This window comes from Gadus macrocephalus, chromosome 10 (genome assembly GCF_031168955.1).
Source record: "Gadus macrocephalus chromosome 10, ASM3116895v1".
Lineage (NCBI taxonomy): Eukaryota > Metazoa > Chordata > Actinopteri > Gadiformes > Gadidae > Gadus > Gadus macrocephalus.
The window spans coordinates 7,781,227-7,799,356 of NC_082391.1; the positions used below are offsets into that span (position 1 = coordinate 7,781,227).

An 18,130-nucleotide genomic window follows, 5' to 3' on the forward strand; every position below is an offset into this window, starting at 1 on the left:
ATCGCTTTTACTTTACTTTATTTGTTAAAGTATTTCGGTATGGTAACTATGGAGCACAAGGAGGGGAAGCGTGTCTTGCACGTGCTGAGCGACTCCCAGCTGACCAAAGCAATATTAACCCTTAAGTCCGGGCTGCCAAGAGTTTCTGAGGTCCAACTTCTCTGTCGTGATTGATAGGGTCAAGTGGGCGTGGCCTATATGAAGTGGGCGTGGCCTATGTGACGTATTAGCCTCGGCTTCTTCACCTATCTAAAGGTGCTGCCTTCTGTGGATGGAGCAGCCTTCAATAAGGTCTTGCTCCCCTTGTGGCTATGTATAGTATTTACGGCTTATATGTTTGGTCCTGCTTCCTAGTGGTTAAGTGAGGGTAATACAGCTTGTGTGTTTGAATCTGCTTCCTAGAGGCTATGTGGAGGCAGCTTATGTTCTTAAAATACGTAACAATCCCTCCTTGGTCATCTCAGGTGACCATACAATAAGATTTTAAGTCATAAACACCATTTACCACACCGAAAACATAGTAAAAGTATAATAAATCATCAACCCCACCGACCGAAGTGGAAAAAACTCTTTCCATAATACTGAAACGGCATTCACCTTGGTGGGTCTCATAGGTAATACAAGTCATTATTTACAATACAACAATGAACATATATCCTGGTTATCATACAATCATATGGTCAAACAGCACACAAACAAAAGTATCTCTAGAAATCCTAAGGTAATACTTTTTGGTTATGTGTAACAAGGTCATACAATTTTCAGCATGTGCAAAAGTAAAGTACAAAATTAGTAGTGATATTAAAAAATTTAAAAAATTCAAGATTATTGATAGGCTAGCATGGATTTGGGTGGTTCAGGTGATCTTCGTGTATTGGTGCGCTGTTGCATGTGGGTGGTTTTGGACATTGTTATAATCGCAGCAATTGTTTCTTCTGTCGCCGTCGGGGCCTGTAATTCATGAACCCAAGGCTCGTCCCTCCTTGTCAGGGGCAAGGAAAATCAACAGTCCCATTATCAATGCAGTGATACAGTAATAACGGGTTGCACTCGCAACCAAGCAACACTACACAATAACAAACATAGCCTGGTATGGTTGTTTAAAAATTTGTTATTCAAGTAAATCCGGGATATTGATTATCTTATATACAGGCGCTTCTACTAGAATAGTATAGGTGTTGACTATTCTACATATTACAGCTGGATAGGGTCGGGCCCCTCAGGTGATGTATCGTTCACTTTCATCGGATCATATCTGATCCCCATGTAAGCCTGAATGGCACTTGGCGCTTCTGTAGCGCCCACTGCTGTGGTGATCAGCCGATGCAGTAGCCCTCGTGCGCAGGGAATACAACGGCAGCCGGCGACAATTAACACGGTTACTGCCAATATTCCCGCGACGGGCACTGACTGGATCATGCCTTTCCACCTCCCAAACATATTCTCCATCCATCCTGTGAAAGGGTCATTAATGCCGGAGTTCTCTGCCAATTCGAACCTGAGGGATTGTAATCATGCCAGCGCCCTGGTCACCTACCCATCCGGAGCTGTGTTATTGGGGATAAAAGTACAACATGTTGTGCCTATCATCGCATACACCCCTCCTTGCTCTGTCAATAACATATCCATATCTTTATATTCCTTTAACCTTATTCGTGGAAAACTGTACGAACTGTTGCTGATTATGATATATGTTGTTGTTATAGGTTGTCACTAGGCAACAAACGGAGAGGACGCTGGCGCTGTCTGTTCGCCGCTTCTCCAAGCAATTTTTGGGCCAATTTTGGCCAATTTTACTTTAAAAAGTGATTTTTTGTTGACATATAATCTCTACTTGGTTCCCTGCAAGCTACATCAGCGACGAAAAGCAAGCTTATGGACTGTCTTTAGTTGTTCCAGTGTTATTGTGTTATTGTGAAGAGCCGTGTAGCTCACTTGTTATTTTGGCGTCCCTAGTAACGGCTAATAACAACGCCTAAAACAAGTAGCTGATGTGACATTTTCCTGGTCACTGCTGGCGTTTTTTTTCTCGGTGATCCTGGTGAGGAATATGCCCTGGTCAACCTGCTAAGCTGTCTCTACTGTCTCGTGGATTTTCTGCACTGCCTCCCAGCTCTTCCCCAGATGCGTCGGGTCCGTACCTAGCTACAAACAGGCAAACGTCACTCAACATCAGGTTCGATGTTGACGTACTTCGCCCCACAGCTGCTGAAGTACAATAATCACTCCATCCCACCCTGTATTTCCACCATTAAGCAGCTAGGACTATTGCGTAGACCTCGATATATCCACAGAGGCTCAGGGAGAAACTTTATTTATGGTCAGCCTGCCGGCTTCATCACATCCATTAGGTCCGCTCAGAGCTATAGAGAGAGAGAGTTGCGACACTTCCATTGGACTCCGTTGTAGCGCCTACTTCCGGGGTATGGAGCCTCGAATAGTTCCAAACAACCATTTTACGGCGTAGGAGACCGTTCATTTCCATTGCTGGCCGCCGAGTAACTTCTGAGGTAAATTGATTAAATAGCTACGTCTTTTGAATTGTCAACTGTCTATATTGTATCAGAGGCCCTTTATGATGCATATACTGATCTTTATTTGTAAATGCACAGCGTAATTATATATATATTTATCTTGGTAGACGACCGATTGCTGGCTAGTTTGTTAGCTCGATTTCACCATCTGTGAAGGTATCTCCGGGGGTAGATTGATTAAATAGCTACCTCTTTTGAATTGTCAACTGTCTATATTGTATCAGGACCTTTATGATGCATGTATTGATATTTATTTGTATATGCACAGCGTAATTATATATATTTTTATCTTGGTAGACGACCGATTGCCTGCTAGTTTGTTAGCTCGACTTCACCATCTCTGAAGGTATCTCCAGGGGTACATTGATTAAATAGCTACCTCCTTTGAATTGTCAACTGTCTATATTGTATCAGGACCTTTTATGATGCATATACTGATATTTATTTGTATATGCACAGCGTAATTATATATAGTTATATCTTGGTAGACGACCGATTGCCTGCTAGTTTGTTAGCTCGACTGCACAATGTGATGGTATCTACACCAACAATTACAAAGTTCAGTACTAGTGAATCTAACTTTTATTTAGTTAGTTATTTATGTTGGATTACTAGGATAATTTAGGTTGATTTAAGGACGGGTTTTATGCTGCGATAGCTAGTAGAAATAACAGTGTTTGTTTAATTATATCCTGGAAAGGGTGATGTTCAGCATATGAAGCCCTACAGATGCCGCCGATTCAACAATGCCGATTATGATGGGCGGTCAATTTAACCTGTATGGCTTTTTCGTTTTAACTTCTTGTTGACTGAATTGTTTCTCTTTCTTAGTGCCAAATTGATTATCTTTCTTAGTGCCAAATTGATTCTTTTTTGTTTTGCAATAGCCCTCTCTGCTCTCCTTCTCATTAATTTTTCCTTTTCTAGTTGCCTTATTAGGTCCTCCACAGTCGCCCCATCAGTCCCTGGCAGTCTGGTCCCTGGAGCAGCTGGCCCTGGCAAAAGTTATTCCTTCACTGTTGACCCCTGACTGACTGGCCCTCGGCACACAAATCCATGGATCACCTGCCCCTGGCAATGTAACCTCTTGATTGCTCTCTCCGTCTCCTGTGATGTCCTTTTCAACGCTCTTGAAATCCACCTCAATTTCTCCCTCAATCTCTGTAACAATTACAAGGTAATGTTGCTGTTATATGTATTTTGCCTTTGCATTTGCAACTACTGTCATCTCCAATGTAATAAAATGAATTAAAGCAAAACATTTCTGTAATGTGAATTAAATCATCTGCCACAATCAGAAACCAATACAATTTATAAATGGATCTACCGGCAATTGTTAATTGGGTAGAAATGTGTCGATTATCTACATTGTGTGCAAATCCTCAGAGAATCCCTGCCTTCTGGTTGTTTTTTAAACTGAATGTACAAATATGAATTATGTAATCTCATTAGGAGTGTAGTCTATCCTTGAATTACATGAAATGGGGAATATTGTTAGCTGCATGGATCATACCGAAGTTTAATTTGGTGCAATATGTGTGGTCCGTTGCACTTGGTTCCGGAGGCACCCTCACAGAAGGGGGTTTCCTCCTCTTCGGTTTAGGGCGATGGATGAAAACTGTTGGGCCTGCATCGGGCCTCAACTTCAACATCCTATCTACTTTTGTGGCTTTGAATCGGTCATTTTCAAAGTGTACCTGTAGGTAGGCTTGTAAGATCAGTTTCCATTGCACTTCAAATATCATTGGAAAGTCATAATTCTCTACACTTAGAATTATTATGCCCTTTGAAATGCTAGCAAGTGATCTGAACATTACGTTACATCGTTTTTGATTGTTGCTGACTGTCAATAAGTTTTGACGGCTGACCATTGCCATCCATTTCTCCCTGCGCTCTTGGTCCTTGGGGAAGCCGTACATGTGATAACCCTTCTCGGACCGATTGGGGCATCCAAATGCTGCACAGCCAACCATGGTATGACCATTTATCTATAAAATGTTAGTTGTAACCAATGAACCATGACACCATTGAAGATCACAGAGCGGGTAACAACTGTTCCTCAACCACTTATGCCCCGACTTTTGAGAATAGGTTAGAGGTCAGAGTTCATGACCAAACGAGGATCCTCCCTCCTAAACCCATTTTGAATTTGCTCAGGGCTATTCTAAGTATTGTAACGGCATAAAGTATAGTATATTTGCAACGTTATATGTTAATGGTTTGCCCTAAGTATATAGTGTTCCCTGCTGTGTCCATTGTTGAATCTGTTCACACAATCGCAATCACTTGTTCTTGTCACACTAATTGTTTAATAAAAAAAATTACAATTTCATTCATCCAAGCGTAATGAGTTGTTATTCTTTAATATATTTGATACTTTGTGTGGCTTATATCTTTAAATGATCATGGTAGAACATCTTGCATACTTTGATTTCAACACAGATGTAAGGTAAAAGTTAAGGTTAGGCCAGTATGCTAACACGAACGTGAAGCTTTCCCTCCAAAACTTAAAAACGTATCTAAGTAATAGTACTTATAGATAGCTTTCAGTTGCCCCCCTACCGCTCTAAATGTAAAACTGACATTTACAAATATGCAATAATGCAATAACAGTCAGACAAATACTTGTATGTGATTTTTTCATACATATTTACCATTTAATATTGAAATCTCTGCTGTCGTCCCATAGAATAACATTGAAATCGCGGCGTGTTTGGAACTATTGAGGTTTACATGAACCACGTGACAACCACGTGACCACCCTGTCGGCGAGATCATAGCGTGTCGCAACTCTCTCTCTCTATAGCTCTGGGTCCGCTGAGACGGCTGAGGGCAAAAGACGTAACATCGCGAGATCCCCGCACTCCCGGCTGGATAGATTTCATGGAGTGGATTCCAACCTGCGCGGAGTGGATTTTAAGGCTCTGCGACCTGTACAGAGAATAACTCCACAGTCACTGGTTAAATTTGAACTTTTCAACACTCAATCCTTAAATAATAAATCCAGCTTGATTGAAGAGCATATCAGGGAAAAAGGACTTGACTTCATGTGTCTAACAGAAACCTGGCACCAGCCAGAGGTTTACTCTGCCCTAAACGAAGCCTGTCCCCCAGGCTACAGTTACTTGGAGGCAGCCCGCAGAACTGGACGCGGTGGTGGCCCATCCACAAACAGGACCTGGAGTTGTCCCCCATGGTGCTGCCTACAACTTCCTCCTTTGAATGTCTTGCATTCACATGCAAGCCCCCCCATCCCATGACTGTTCTACTCATATACAGGCCCCCAAAACCCAACTCTGCTTTCATCCCGGAAATGTCTGATCTCCTCACAACACTCTGTACTACCTCTGCCAATACCATCATTCTGGGTGATTTAAATATTCATGCCAGCCCGCTGCTGATTTTCTTCAGCTGCTAGACTCCCTCAACCTACAACAACATGTTGATGCCCCCACACACTCCAGAGGACACACAATTGACCTGGTCATCTCAAACTCCGCCCCCATCAGCAACCTACAGGTCTATGATCTTGGCGTCTCGGATCACAGAGTTGTGTCAATGGAGCTCCTTTTTCCTTCCTCCCACACCAAACCAAAGCGGCAGATCCACTTCAGGAATGTGAAAAATATCAACATGGATGCCCTGGCCCTGGACCTTCAACATCTCTCCTCTGGCTCAACTGACTCCCTCTCTGTTGCTGACTCAGTGGACTTATACAACGAGTCCCTGAGCAGTCTCTTGGATCTCCACGCCCCCTTAACATCGAGGTCAGTCTCCTTCTCGCGCTCCGCACCCTGGTACACCAGTGAACTATGTACAATGAAGGCTGCTGGGCGTGTCCTTGAGCGGCGACTCAAGGCCTCTGGTCTGACCGTTTACAAACAGGCATACAGGGAACACAGGAGGGCATATGCTGAAGCCCTGAATAATGCACGGTCCAGGTTCTATTCCGCAATAATCAACAATAGCCCTGGTAACTCCAAACAGCTCTTTTCAACTATCCATCACCTTCTCAAACCCCCTTTACCATCCCAATCTGATGTCACCACGGAGAGGTGCAACATGCACATCAACTTTTTTAAACAAAAAGTGAATAACATCCGCTCACACCTCTCCACCACTACTGCCCTGCCCCTTCCAACTGCTGACCCACCGATTGACTCTGTCCAGACCCTCTGCTCCTTCTCCAGCATCACAAAGGAAGAGGTGGAGGACGTCATCAGGAAAATGAAGCCATCCACCTGTGCACTAGACCCCTTTCCTACAGCTCTGCTGAAGGCCAACATCTCTGCTGTCTCTCCACTCATCACCAATATCATTAACCACTCCCTCCTGGCCGGCCATATCCCATCTGCATTAAAAACTGCTGTCATCAGACCAACATTAAAAAAACCTACCCTTGATCCAGAAGTCCTCTCCAACTACAGGCCCATCTCAAATCTCCCATTTCTGTCAAAAGTTCTGGAAAAAACAGTTGCAGCACAACTCCAGGATCACCTCATACAACATCACTTGTTTGAAAAATTCCAGTCTGGTTTCCGCTATGGCCACAGTACAGAAACAGCCTTGGTCAGGGTCACAAATGACCTCCTGATGGCAGCAGACACCGGCTCCCCATCTCTCCTCATCCTCCTGGACTTAACAGCTGCTTTTGATACGGTTGACCACAATATTCTCCTTCACCGCCTGCAATACACCATTGGACTATCAGGAAATGTAAAGAACTGGTTCACCTCGTACCTCACTGACAGAACTGAGCACGTTGCCCTGGGCAAAGCAAAATCACACACCAACAACGTCACCTGCGGTGTCCCCCAGGGCTCGGTGTTGGGCCCCACACTGTTCTCACTGTACATGCTCCCCCTGGGTAGTGTCATTAGCAGGCATGGCTTATCTTACCACTGCTATGCTGATGATACACAGCTCTACATCAGGACAACCCCCACTTCTTCTGCCCCTCTGCCAACATCCACACTGACCACCTGCCTGGAGGAGATAGAGGCGTGGATGAAGCTCAACTTCCTACAACTTAACAGCCATAAAACGGAAGCCATCCTTGTTGGCACGCCACATCAGCTCCACTCCCCCACCATCACCAATATCACCTTCTCTGGCAAAAACATCCCCCTTTCCACATCCGTCACCAACCTCGGTGTTAAAATGGACCCACAACTTAATTTTGACACCCACATCAAACACCTCTGTAAGACAGCTTTATACCACCTCAGGAACATCGCCAAACTCCGCCAATCACTCACCCTGGCTGATGCAGAGAAGCTCGTCCATGCCTTTGTCTCCTCCAGGTTGGACTACTGCAATGCACTCCTCATTGGGATCCCTGGCAAGAGCATCCAGAGGCTCCAATACATTCAAAACAGTGCTGCCAGGGTCCTGATGAGGGTGCGCAAGCATGACCACATCACCCCCATCCTGAAATCACTGCACTGGCTCCCTGTCCCACTCAGAATTGAGTACAAGGTCTCCCTCCTCACCCACCAGTGCCTTTACGGACTTGCCCCCCTCTACCTTCAGGAACTCCTCACCCCCCCGACAAACTCACGTACACTCCGTTCAGGATCCACTCACACCCTCCAAACCCGACATACGAAGCTGTGCACCATGGGTGATCGGGCCTTTTCTGCTGCTGCCCCTAGACTATGGAACGCCCTCCCTGACCACCTGAGGGCTCCACAGACTACAGCTCTTTTTAAACGGAACCTCAAAACCCATCTCTTTAAAAGAGCATTTAGCTAAACTTTCTTTGAGGTTCCCCTTTTAATAGTTTTTTTGTTATTTTTTTTTTCTGAAGCACTTTGAGATTCTTGAATATAAAGTGCATTATAAATTACATTTATTATTATTATTATTATTATTATGTAATTTATCCAAACAATATATATATAGATATTATTTTTTTTTAATGGTGGACAACCAAAACAGAACCGATTCAAATCCTGCTGTTATTTGATTTCATCATGTGACTGTTACTCCTTGCTCGGCGGACGTAGTTTGTAGGCTCCGGGTGTGTCTGCATCTGGCTCTGGAACTTTCTGTTTCTATTGTAGAAATACAGACTCAAGTACAGCAGTTAGTTGTTCAAAAACATATTTCCTTTAATTCTATTTTTAATTGTTCTGATGGAAGTCCATTATGGGACCCTTGAAATGTAAGTGTAAGCATGAATCTAACCGTAAGCATTACGTGCAAAGTTAGCTGTGTCAGAGTGATACATGGTACTCATCTTGCTTCTGGAAACATTGGAGCTGAAAATTGTATGTGTCATAAATATGTTTGTATTATAATGCCTCATTTGCATTCCTTCATCTAACCAATTGTATTTAGCGCTTGTACAGATTTAAAAAATTTGTTTTGAGTGTCCCATTCCTTATTCTGAGCTGATTTCAACCTTGGCATGACAGTTCTATTTAGAATTTTTGATTTACGGTATCCACCTTGATTTAATATTCACACTACATCCCTCCTTGCGCATTCAGCCATGTGCATTAAATGACAACCAAACCTAACAACGGTGAAGTGCAACCAAGTTGAAGTTCCTTTCCTTAATCATCTGTACATAAACCAATCTATTGTGAAGAGAAATGAAGACCAGTACATACAAAACCAAAGGTCGATAGTGGTGGGTCTATGCAGCCGTCTTGAGACCACGCTGTTTTCAAATGCAGTAAACCGTAAATGATTCATGAGTCAGTATACCTGTGTGCTGTAACTTATCAGAGTAAAAAAATATCAGACTATGAAACGCTGACGTTGTATCAAAGCGTTACAGCAGTAGCAGTGGCATTTGAAAGGTGAACGCACTACTTCTGAATCTAAATTGGGAACCTAGCCTATATGGCCCTTCCCAGCAGATGTATCGCTATTCCATTTCTTATCTACAACCCAAAAAGATGAAAAAAGGGAAATAACAATGTTAAAATTTGCATGTTCAATATCACTTTTAACCGTATTTGGTTCTAACAGTTGGCTTCATTATACTACCCGATTGTCCTACACTAACTATGTGTATTGGATGACCTAATTTTAAATTATTCTACGTATTGCTCGCATTTGATGTTGTCCACACTTTGATTCACTCCTATGTACATCGCATACCACATCAAACGTGCACACGCTTTATTCTCTGCACAAAACCCAGTTTTATCTTTACTATATAGCTATACATGTCCCGGACACGTCCATTACTATTTCCAAAACATTTTTTTGTAGCTACGCAGGTCCCAGACCTAACTATACCATTACATGAACAGTATTTATTATTATAATTATCTCGTTTTTTGTTGGTCAACATCAAATCGATATATTGATTCAACTTTCTGATCCTGACTTACTCGATTCTTCCCGTGTGAGCCCGTGATTGCCAACTCTCCCGGAGCCTCCCCATGAGCTTCACCGTCACCACTCCAGAACCCGCAGGAATGATTAGTCAGTTGACGCGTGTCTCGGGGGCTCCCAAGGAGTTCCACAATCCAACGTCTTTGACACTTGGTGAATCTTGAGCTAGGTCAATCAAAACCGTCTTATCTAGGTAGAATAAGAGTCATCCGAACTCACAACAATTATGCACATCTGGGTATTAAATATAGGGTGATATTCTATAAACAAAACAAAAAATTCAGAAGTTATCGGTTGAAACAAATGTTATTGTAAGTTAATTATAATGAACCATTTTCTAATTATCTTATAGTTTTTTATGTGGTATGCTTTCAATATCCCCTCGTGTATGTAACAGTCGAGTAACCTCCATTATCTTGCTGGCTCTGACACACACGAGAGGACATTCACACATGGTATATGTATCCTCCATTTGTTTGTATTTTATATTTGTACTTATTTTTATTTTATTTTCATTTTATTTTTTATCTTTATATACACATTCGTAAGAAAAGCACGAACGAAGATGCATCATAACATGCATCAACAGACCTAAAAATAAGCATATTATTCAATAATCTGAGGCCTCAGATGGGATGCGGAGCCCTTCATTTTCTAAAGGGTCCGCAGAGAGGTCCGCTGAGTGGCCAGGAGTTCTTACACATTCAGAATGGGTTGTTGAGGGCAGCTGCCTCCCAACAAACCAAAAGCCTTTGTTAACCATATGGTCATTTAAGTCATCATTCCTTAAGATGTCATAAATATGGGGTTGGCCGGTCCTTATCACTTGCGTCTCTGCGCTTTCCTGGGGATCAAGGATAACAGGCCCAAACCAACACAAGATAACAAAGGAACAGAGTGAGAACTGATTGACCACTAACCTCAAGGGATTACACTTTAAACGACCCTGCAGAATAACAGGGTGACAAGACCACATGGGAAGACACAAACATACAATACTTAAATTCGTAACATTAACAAAATATCTTAATATTAAAAATCTGCATTTTCAATATTAGGCATCACACTTCTGTTGTTACCGGAACGTTGTCAGTCGGGGTCCAGTCGGGGACAGTCGGGGTTATGTTATGGCTGTGCGTTTTGGTTGACCATTAAACTGGTTGTGATATATTGTAATAATCGAGTATCCACTGTCTACATAGCCCGTCATGTAATGAAAAACGTAACACGTATATTTCAATCACAATTAGGATGAATTATGGATTATGTAATTTAATTGTAAATATTGCCAATTATTAACCATAGATTACGTGAAGACTTTTATTGAAATGTTGTTATTTTCATAATTTGTAATATATATTTCATTCTTTCTTATTTTGGTACTCGGACCTCGTCAGGTCTGTTGAACTATGCATTTCTACCGCTTGTCCTCAGGGTCCTCTATTGGGGGGGACTCTTCCGCTCTCTTACAAGGCAGGTTATCCCAGAACTCTTCTAATAAGAATCCCCAGGCCCGGATATTCCCCGGACTTCTGTGGACGAGCGGTATGCATGCTATGGACAACTTTAAAGGCTAATCGTTCATGATGTGGAGTCTAGATAATTATCCCTATCTTAAGATCACCGTGTAACTCTTGTACAGGGATCTGGTTTGATGTAAGACCCCTGGGTCGGTTTGGTAGGACCTCTTTCGGTTCTGGAATCCGGCTTTCCTAATTATTGAATACAAGATAATGCATGTATATTGGTGGTACGATATTATATTTATTGCAATCGCTCCAAAGGAAGCAATAGTTGACCTTTGAACATCTCCCGCAGTGTTATTCAGTTTATTCTTATGTAGTAGCTGATTAGTGCAGAGTTTTACCCATGTGTAGATTTAATATTCGCAAAAAGTGTATTGTAATTGTGGCTACAGCAGTTGAGCTAACTCCCTCCTTGTGCACCGTTTAAAACCATGTGCACCATTTATTAATTAGACATATTATTTTAGCAGTTGAACACCGTGTCTATTTGAACCATCCTGGTCCTAATTATTGAATACAAGATAATGCATGTATATTGGTGGTACGATATTATATTTATTGCAATCGCTCCAAAGGAAGCAATAGTTGACCTTTGAACATCTCACGCAGTGTTATTCAGTTTATTCTTATGTAGTAGCTGATTAGTGCAGAATTTTACCCATGTAGATTTAATATTCGCAAAAAGTGTATTGTAATTGTGGCTAGCAGTTAACTCCCTCCTTGTGCACCGTTTAAAACCATGTGCACCATTTATTAATTAGACATATTATTTTAGCAGTTGAACCCCGTGTCTATTTGAACCATCCTGGTTCTCTACCTGTCTTGCTACACAAAACGCATGAAAATAGACAGAAGGGCTCAGCAACCTGGAAAAACATATTCACTGAGTGTTATATTATGGCTTATACTGCCATTCCTGCTTATACTGCCATTTCCTGAAGAGAGAGAGAATTAAGATCAATGCACAGAAGTAAAATGATGAGTGTTGGGCAACTGTAGTGCTTGTGTTGCCACTTCCTGAAGAGAAAAGAGAATATTTGTAGTGATGTAAACAATTAAAATGATGAATGCCGGGCATCCATCACTGCTCGGGTTGCAAAGGCCTGACGAGAAAAGAGAACAAATTTAGTACAAATGCAAACATGTATAGATCGTTTAAACTATTAATGTTGGTGAATCAAAAAACATTGATTACAACCTACACAAATATTTGCATGCTCTGCCGATATCAACTAGGGACTGGCTCCCTGTATTTCAGCACCCAGACACACAAATACACAAACAAATATACTAAATGTACTTTCTGGTCCCAACACATGGCCAAGTGTTTGGTGGAAGGGGGCAAGGGGGAGAAAGAACAATAAGAAAAGACTTCAATTTAACTGACAATAGGAAGGGGTTTAGCCTCCTTCTTTCAGCAATATGAATAAGGGAGTGTGTGGAAGAGAGCGTTTGAAGGTACAGACTAGGTGTGTAGGGGTGGTCCTCTTTAAGTTGCAGGTCTGTGTGATCTGCAGGGAAATCAATAGGTCTTTGTCTATCAAGTTGATGTGGCATAGGGGGTGTATAGAAATGTATGAGATCCCTCTGTTTCAGTATGAATGTTAAAGTCAAGAGGGGTTTTGAACGGCTGTTCAATGGGTTACCCCAGGGGTTTTCAAAGTGTGAGAGAGTGAGCCCACCCTCAGAGAAGAAATTTCAGCTGAGCCCCCCCCCCCCCCCCCCCCCCCCCTGGATTACTTTCTTCTGTGACCGCAGTTCATTTAGCTTCCTATCAAAAAACTCCCGGGGCTTGGTCACCAGACTTGGGTGCTTGGTCGCAATATGATGCTGGAGTCGACATGGTCTCATACCGTCATTAGCTAGCACCTCTTTGCAAACCACACACTGTGGCAGTGGAGCATCTTCAGATCCAGTCCATGAAAATCCCAAGTTTAAATATTCATGGTCATACTTTCTTCTTTTTTTGCCTGCCCCAGACTCTGTCTCCTTACTCACTGTAGCTTTAGATACTAAAAACCGATCCATTTTGCTAAAGTTAGCCAGCAATATTATTTTCTAGGGCTGTCCATAGTCCTTTTTCCATCAGATTTTCAAGCGAATTAACTCTTAAAGCGAATAAATTTGTAGCGACATAAGAAGCGCCTAAACGGTTTTCCATCGACAGAATGATTATAGCGAATTAAAATTGTGTCACAATGCCCTGTGTTGAAGCGCATTTTTCTGACCCGCTAGATGATTTTCCATTAACAATGCGCATGCGCGACATTCTATATCACTTCAGCCGTTTTCCATTACTTTTATGTCGCTAGAACTTTCCCAAAACCACCTCTGCAGAGCGAATTAACTTAGTGCGACAAAATCGGCGTTAGAGCGATATAACCCTTTTTCCATCACATATGTCGCACTAACTTTTGATGCGCATCATTTTAAAGCGCATTATCTTTTTGATGGAAAAAGGACTCATGACTCTGAATTTTCTGAGTCGAATCAGATCTGCCTTTTCAGTCCAGAGATTCGACTATTCGGCGGGGTTTGTTTACCGGCGTTGCTATGGTGACCTAAATTATTATAAGCAACTGAAAACGATGCCGGTTTGAAACTAAAACTGTGATTCTGAAAAAAGTATAAATGCTATCAAAATTCCGTTTCGATAGTATTGAAGATACAAGTGTGTAGACTTGTTTAATGGTTTGAACGATGGTAAACGGTTGAAAAAGGAATGAGTTACGATGTCTAGAAGTAGGTGTATCAGAATGGCCAGACGTCTTCAATGAAAACAGCTGAAAACGAAGCGTTATGAAACTAAAACTGTGATTCTGAAGAAATTTTAAATGATATCGAAATTCTGTTTCGATATTATTGAAGATACAAGTGTGTAGATTTGTTAAATGGTTTGCACGAAGACAAACGGTTGAAAATTGATTTAGTTACGTTACTTCTACAGTTGAAGTACGACTGATGATTTGAATCATCGACTTTCAGGTTTTTTTTCAATAGGGTCCGACTGCGTCCTGCGTCCTCCTGCCAAGACACGCCCCGTGTACAAAGACACGCCCCTCGTGTGAAATACACGCCTATTCACCTTATTCCGCTCTAGACAATGGGCGCTGCCATGACACCGACTCCGGTGTCTTACTTCCGGTTTGAGGTGATTGACCGTGATTAAATATGAGTTCAGGCACCACTTGTGCGGTTGTTGGTTGCTCAAATAATTCTAAGAAAATTAAAAACCTTTTAGAAACTGAGTGCTTTGATCACAAAATAAGAAGGAGAGAATGTCCTTGTCCGGTTCCCTATCGGCTACATTCAATGCCACAGAGCAGACGTTTAGACTGGCTAGCTGTGCTTAAACTGAAACATCTGCCGAAAAAAGTTTATGTCTGTTCGCACCATTTCGTTCACAAACGACCCACCGAAGACCATCCCAACCCGGAATTATTCCTTGGATACGACAGACCAGTAGTGAAGAAGAGACGAACAATTGTTTGTGTCGAAGCGACAGGTAAGCCACTTTCAATGTTGAATTATGTAAGCGATCGCATCACTTTACAGGTAAACTCCAGTTGTTTAAATTTTTACGAGCTCCACCAGCCAGTGCTACAAAAATATTTGGGCAGTCTAACCTACATTTTTATGAATAATATGCCCATTATGTCGCTGGATAGAGTAGATGTGTTGAAAACATGTCCATTATTGGTTTATTCCTGAATGCCAGTGGTATGAATTCCTCTGAGGGCTATCGTAGAGCTAGCTGCTATCGTTATGTTGGTCAGTCCTGAGCGAGGAAGAGCTTCCACCACCATTTGACATAGGCTTTTACTGTTATGTTGTCAGTGAGAGAAACGTTGACAGAAACTGTAGCGTTTAACATAGCCTATGTGCCCTGTTTTTACAGCAACAGCAGAAGTGACAGACCAGGAGGATGAGGGCATACCTGAGGTGCCACAACAACCATCACACAGCACTGTTTCCAGCCAGTGGGAAGATCCATCGCTCTGGGACCACAGCTATGGTGAACAGCAGGGTGTTGAGGAGACGGCCGAAGATGCCACAACACAAACTGAAGATTTCAGCTATTCCATGCTTCAGAGTGATGCAGATTCGTTCCTCTACACTGGAGTCTCACTGGAAACCTTCAACTCTCTTGTTTCCACCTTAGAAGGATTTGCTGAAAGGGCTTCTGTTTTGTCAGTGCGTGATCAGATACTAATGACACTGATCAAATTGAAATTGAATCGTGTGCTTGGTGACCTTGGTAGGCAGTTTCATGTGTCTCAGAGTGTAGCCAGTAAGGTCATCTCTTTCTGGATCGATAAAATGGAGGAGGTCTTACGCCCTCTTATTATCTGGCTTCCAAAAGAAACCATTAAGGCCACCATGCCAACTGCATTCAAGCGCTTTTTCCCCAACACCACCTGTGTCATCGACTGTAGCGAGAGTTTGTTACAGAAGGCGAAAAATCTTGACTCTAGAGGAGAGTCCTACAGCCATTACTACTCGCACAATACAATCAAGTACCTTGTTGTTGTTGCCCCATGTGGCTTAATCATGTTTATCTCAAGTGGATATGGAGGACGCGCCAGTGACAAGTTTATCACTATGAACTCTGGTATCTTGGACTATTTGAGGCCTGGAGATGAAGTCATGGCAGATCGTGGGTTTTTAATTCGTGATTTATTGTTTGAAAGAAGGGTCAAATTGGTTCTGCCCGCTTTCACTAGAGGGGGTTCTCAGCTAACTGAGGAACAAGTCACAGCAACTCGCAGGATTGCAAATGTGCGGATTCATGTTGAGAGAGCAATTAGGCGACTTAAAGTATATAAGATCTTGTCTCATGTCATACCAATAAACATGACGCCCAAAATTGAAAAAATCCTCAGAATCTGTGCGGCCCTAGCCAACTTAAGGGGTGATCTCATCTGTGAGCGATAGGTGACAACGGTTGTGTTCTGATGCTGTTGGGGTAGGGGTAGGGCGCGCGCGCGCACACACACACACACACACACACACACACACACACACACACACACACACACACACTTTATACATCTACAGAAAGGTTTACAGAAAGACTGATTACAAAAAGACTGATTACACAATATGTGACCTGAAATTGATTTAATAACACTACTTTGTACATCTACATAAATTGCTCCTGTATATTTCATATTGACACTTGCTTCCTTTTGTAATTTGTACTGTTTATATTTACTTTTTGTATAAGATTTGTTGTTTACAGAAAGACTGATTACACAATATGTGACATTAAACTGATTTAATAACACTACTTTGTAATATTCACCTATCTACAACAATACTTAATCTCGGCATATATGGAATTGATTGCATAAAAAAAATGTTTCATACTGTTAACAGCAGCAGCAGCTGCAGCATAAAATGTTTCTTATTTAGGTGCTTTTTTATGAATTCATTATGCTCATATATCTGTTGTGTAGTTTCAGTCGCTGACCAACGAATTCATCTACAAGCTGGGGCAACATTGTTGAGAAATAAAATCTCTTCAGATGTCCTACCCTCTCCAGAACATAGGGCTCATCAAATGGTACAGTGAACATAACTGTGTCGTTTGGGCTCCAGATAAACAGTTTGGCCATCTTCAGACCGGCACAGAACATACCTATTTGTACCTGCATGTAATATCCTCGGCTACCTGTTTTCTGAAGTTGTGGTACTCCATCTACTAGCTTGATATCACTGCAGGTATGGTCAAGCTGATCCAAGAGGGTAGAATGGAGTTTACTTGGGACGGGACATTTTATTTCTAGTAGCACAGATGAGTCAATTACCCCATCTGGGCTTGCTGACAACCATGGCTCTGTAACATTAACAGTGATGCCCATTTGTGTAATGCTCATGCCTTGCTCTCTAAGTGCATTGCCAGCAACCACCTCATTCTCTTTACCATAATTTGTGGCGTAGTTGCCACGAAAGGAGGGGTAGAGGTGCTCTGCAATGAATTTGTCTGGATTGGTGGATGCTCTAGAAGGAACCTTTTTAGCTGCACTTGCAGTTATTCTTAGTTTTCGTGCGTTGTGCCACAAATCTGAAGAACTCTGCTCCCTTGTCTCAGATTCTAGAGTAGAAGCCTGTGCACTACTCACTTGAACATAACACTCATAAAAGCTTTTACATGTCTCACATGTGAGATCAGAACCAGCATGGGTTTGATGAGGTCTTAAAAATCTTGCATCTACTGCAGTATGTGCAAGGCTACAGGGTTGCACTACTGGTTTGGCTCTGTAACACTTGCCCAACAGACTGTTTTTTAACTGGAAAAGTGGCTTTGTTGGGTCTTTGTCTACATTAGTCAAGAATTCGGCATGTGACATATATTGTGGGGTGTTTGGTAGTGGCTGAGCACTGTTGGGAAAAATAACCTGCTGAGTACATCACATGTACATTATAAATATAGCTAACTCCTACCCTAGCCTGATGAGCACATCACATGGACACATTATAATATAGTCAACTCTTGCTCTAACCCAACAACACAAACATGATAATATATAGTCAGGTCAAGGCCGGAGCTGAAGGCCCCATCTCCCAGGCAGGCAGATGGTGGACACTCAGACAATGCACCAGTATCATCTCCAGAACGGGAGAGCCACATTAATTTATCACACAGGAGACATTTTGAGAGCTCTTCCCCGTTAGGAGGAACCAAGATATACCTCTGCCCACACCAGGGGCCTG

General features: G+C 42.3%; 1 protein-coding gene and 1 long non-coding RNA gene across 3 annotated transcripts in view; both read left to right on the forward strand.

Moving 5' to 3' along the window:
• LOC132466287 (uncharacterized) overlaps nt 1-18,130 on the forward strand; it is a 187,306-nt gene that overhangs the window by 111,917 nt on the left and 57,259 nt on the right. The gene's annotated exons all lie outside the window — the stretch shown is intronic.
• LOC132465617 (uncharacterized) lies at nt 14,501-16,700 on the forward strand. 2 transcript variants are annotated; one of them, XM_060062312.1, is made up of 2 exons: nt 14,501-14,918; nt 15,312-16,700. In XM_060062312.1, the coding sequence occupies exons 1-2, from the start codon at nt 14,585-14,587 to the stop codon at nt 16,346-16,348; spliced, it is 1,371 nt and encodes a 456-aa protein (XP_059918295.1). In that variant the 5' UTR covers nt 14,501-14,584; the 3' UTR covers nt 16,349-16,700. The 2 variants fall into 2 exon arrangements, with proteins under 2 accessions (XP_059918295.1, XP_059918297.1); XM_060062314.1 differs by lacking the exon at nt 14,501-14,918 and having other exon boundaries at nt 14,974-16,700.

Bases quoted from the DNA above. Each gene is read 5' to 3' on its own strand.
- LOC132465617 (XM_060062312.1), top strand. From the start codon at position 14,585: ATGAGTTCAGGCACCACTTGTGCGGTTGTTGGTTGCTCAAATAATTCT. The intron at 14,919-15,311 runs GTAAGCCACTTT...CTGTTTTTACAG, and splicing joins TGTTTGTGTCGAAGCGACAG to CAACAGCAGAAGTGACAGAC.